A 3,991-nucleotide genomic window follows, 5' to 3' on the forward strand; every position below is an offset into this window, starting at 1 on the left:
ACAAGTTACACCAAACACCACCCGTGTTGCTAGCTTAATTAGAAATTTTCCCAAAAAATATAAAATGAGGTGACATTTAAGATGGAACCATGCTTGCTATGGTCTTGGGGATGTAACTTCACTCCAAAACTTTCTAATCATTAAAAAAATTTACACATGTTGAAATGAAAAGGTTCATTTCGTTGGCGTTTTCCGCTGTTGTCGTCCGCATATACTGTTTATATTCATCATTGGAGATTCGCATATTAACAGTAAAACACATTCCATTTATTATAGACTGAAGTTACAACGATGACTTATCCTAGAGACTAAAATAAATCACTGTATAACAATACATTTGACCACGAAATTAAATAACACAAATCCAGTCCCATATTTCATCTTCTATTTCTTATAATACTCCCCCAAGTCCCAAATCATCACCAAACTAAGCAAGAACCGGAATCCCTTGCTGAGACCGGAAAAAATTAGTCCGGTCGAACCGGGCTTTAGTCTTAACCAACCTCAAGTAATTCCCTTTGAAATATTTTTCCCCATAAACCTTAGCTCCTTCGTACGTCGCATTATATCCCGGCGTCGTGATACCAATATCAACGTCTCTGTAGTTAAAGAAAGCCTCTCTCGGGTTCTTCGAAACGTACGGAGCCATAGCTTCTTTAAAGCTTCTCGCTATCGCCAAGAACTTCTCCTCAAGCTTATCTCCAGGTCTATACCAGTTCATGAAATGCTCTATCATGAACAAGTTACCTCCTCTATGAACAAACGCCGTCGCATCAGAGGGAATCTCACCCATTCTCCCTCCCCAAGGGTTCCACTGCATCCACACTCGCCGTGGAAGGGGCGAGTGGTCGATCATTGTCTGAAAAATCGTCTTAAGACCCTGTTTTGAGATAGGAGTTTGGACAAAGTCTGACGTTCGTTTCCAGTAATACTCGTTCGCTGAGATCCTCTTGAGGAGAATCTCTATCGGTGCCTTTTCTGGGTAGTTAGCCCAGAAGACCACCGAGTCTATCCACTTCTTCACCAAGCAATCCGAACTCGTTAAGTGCAGCTCCGGGAACTTATTTTTCGTTATGTTTAAGAGTCTCTCCGGCGTACCGAGAAACATTCCTATGAATGAGACTTTAATAGTCTTCCCTTTCGATATTTTCCGGTTTATCGGTTTAATCTCTAACCGGATAAATAAATCTCTATCGATAACCGGAGCCACTTGCTGCCACTTGTGAACCAAGTCAACGGCTCCTTCTCTCACCGTCCTCTCAAGTTTAAAGACGGTGACCTTCTCCGGAACCCTAACGAGCTTTATCTTCCACGCGAGAATCACGCCGTAGCTCCCGCCGCCTCCGCCGCGTAACGCCCAGAACACGTCCTCTCCCATTGAGCGTCTGTCGCGGTAGACTTTCCCGTTCGCGTCCATGATCTGCGCGTCGACGATATGGTCTATCGACAAGCCGTACTTCCTCATGAGGTTACCGAACCCTCCGCCGCTGAAATGCCCCCCGGCGCCGACTTTGGGACACACTCCGGCGGGAAACGCGTGGACTTTGCTTTTGCTCGCAATGTTGTAGTAAAGCTCCCCGAGTGAGGCCCCGGCTTGGACCCACACGGTCTCGTCGGCCATGTTGATGTCGATCTTGTGGAAGTTGTACATGTCCAAGATCACGAAGGGGACCGGGGAGGTGTAGGAGAAGCCTTCGTAGTCGTGGCCGCCGCTGCGGACTCTGAGCTCGAGGTTGAGGAGTTTGCAGCAGGAGATTGTTGCTCTGATGTGGGTCTCGGTGACGGCGGCGACGATGGCTTCCGGTTTTCTGTTTGAGGCGGAGGCGAACCGGAGGTTTCTGACGGCGCTCATCAGGTTTGCGGAGAAGGATGAGTTTGTGGGGATCACGGCGGTTGCGGAGTTAGGACTGCCGTGGTCGGCCGGCTGAGTGTCGAGACATTGAAGGAAATGGTGGGGAACGGTTAACGACGGTGATGATGAGGAGACTCGTGGGATTGTGATAAGATAGATGAGATAGAGTATGGAGATAAACGTTGGTCCTGACAAGATTTTCATTGTTGTTTTGTGATGATTTGTGTTTTGAATAGTGTGATATTTGTGTGTATTTATAGACTAGGTTTTTTTTTTTTCTTTTGTTGCATGTGAAACCAAGGTTATCAAATGCAGAAGAACTACGTAAGAAGGATTACACACGTGTTGTTATACTGTTGGTTGATGAGTAAATAATATGATATATTGGGATAAACAGTCCAGCAGTCAACATTTAATCTTTTAACATACACGTCCATTTTTCTGATCGGTGAGGTTGTTTATGATCCTCGTGAAGGTACGATAAAAGAAATACGGCATGTGACGGTATTTCTTTCTGACTTTATGAAATTACATCTACATCTATTTGTATTTCAAGTTTATCGTGAAGTATTTTGACTAAAGTGGTAATCTCCTAATATATCGGTGGCTTTATAGCAGATAAATTAAAATGTTGCTTCGTTCTCTTTTTTAAAAGGACCGTTTAATTTAAATCATGTTTGCGTATTTAAATTGGCCTCTTTTTTTGTTGACATCAGTGTATTTGATACAGAAAATGAGAATATGAATTCTAACTTAAAATAGACCAAACCATAGATTAATACTTTGCTGTAATTTTAAATTATGTAATTGTTAGATAGTCTAGCAATTATTTCAGCAAGAACAAGCAGTAAAACTAATCTCTAAAGTATTAAACTGAAATAAGGGGTGGTGATTGGTTGGGTTTTATGAACTGACTTTAATTTTAATATTAATATACAATTTTTAAATAACCAATCATGGTTTATCTTACGACCAAAAAATAAAAAAAAAATGGCTGTAAAAACCTTATTTTCTGAAGTCCCATATTTTTTGCTGTAGAAAATATATTGTTATACCAACGATTTTAAATCTACATCATTTACATGTAAATCAAAAAATTCTACAACCTAAATTCTACGGTAAAGTTTTTACAGTTACGGTCAAACCAATCACCCCAAGATATTTGACTAACATATAACATCACATTCCTTAATTAAATGTGACCTAAATGGATGGTTGAAGCAAGGGTCGGCGATGATGGTTATGTTCTTCTTTCCGGTTTACTACAAGACAATAGATCAAACTTTTCCTTTGTTCAAAGCTGAAATACATTATGACAATTTTTGGTTTGGCATTTTGAATCTGCACGCGCCTAATTGATGTTATGACCCGTAATATAATTTTGAGATATCTGCCAAAAAAAATAGAAAGCCCTTTATTAAAGTAAAATGGCTCTGACGATTAAAAATATGGAAAGGGAATAAAAATTATATTATATAGTGATCTATAATAAAAGAAAATTAAAAAGTGATTTTTTTTCTAAGATGATTCAGATTACATCCTAGGTTATTTCCTAAGCTGTATGGACAACCTTTTGATTGTTTTTCATTAAAGAAACACATTTTGATTATTAACTAGACGATCAAACTTCCTTGGAAAACACACTGTCACCTCTTATGATCCTACTTTGGACGATCAATGTTATGAACCATTTAAGTAAATACCATAATCAAAAGCGGTTAAGACTTTTCTTTTTTTCATGATTTTTTTTTTTTTGTATAATTAGGATTTCATTTTCTTTATTGGTTTATGATTTGTAATCTTTCCATTTATCTATGACGGTCTATACCTCTTGTAATTCCCTATATATAAAGAACACATTATGTTATGAATAAGAACAACTAATTCTCTATTTCTATCTTCATTTACAACACGTTATCAACACAAAACTCTAATCATCCGAGCAAAAACCCTAGCCGTGTAAACAAACATATTTTATAAGAAACCCTAATCAAGTTGTCTCGTACACTATCTCTGTCTCGTACACCATCTCTGTTTTACGAGACCATCTCAGATTCTATATCAAGATAAGTTCTATTTTCTATTTACTTAAGCCTATTAGTTTATACTATTTATTATGGTGCTCGTAAGTTGTATAAT

The 3,991-nt window shown here is 38.8% G+C and overlaps 1 protein-coding gene across 1 annotated transcript; it reads right to left on the reverse strand.

Annotated features, from left to right (window-relative positions):
- Positions 1-245: 245 nt before the first annotated feature.
- LOC106396176 (berberine bridge enzyme-like 16) lies at positions 246-2,124 on the reverse strand. The gene has a single exon (XM_013836500.3). It carries the CDS (start codon positions 2,054-2,056, stop codon positions 428-430), a length of 1,629 nt encoding a protein of 542 aa, XP_013691954.1. The 5' UTR covers positions 2,057-2,124; the 3' UTR covers positions 246-427.
- Between the last annotated feature and the right edge of the window lie 1,867 nt (positions 2,125-3,991).

This window comes from Brassica napus, chromosome C4 (assembly GCF_020379485.1).
Source record: "Brassica napus cultivar Da-Ae chromosome C4, Da-Ae, whole genome shotgun sequence".
NCBI lineage: Eukaryota > Viridiplantae > Streptophyta > Magnoliopsida > Brassicales > Brassicaceae > Brassica > Brassica napus.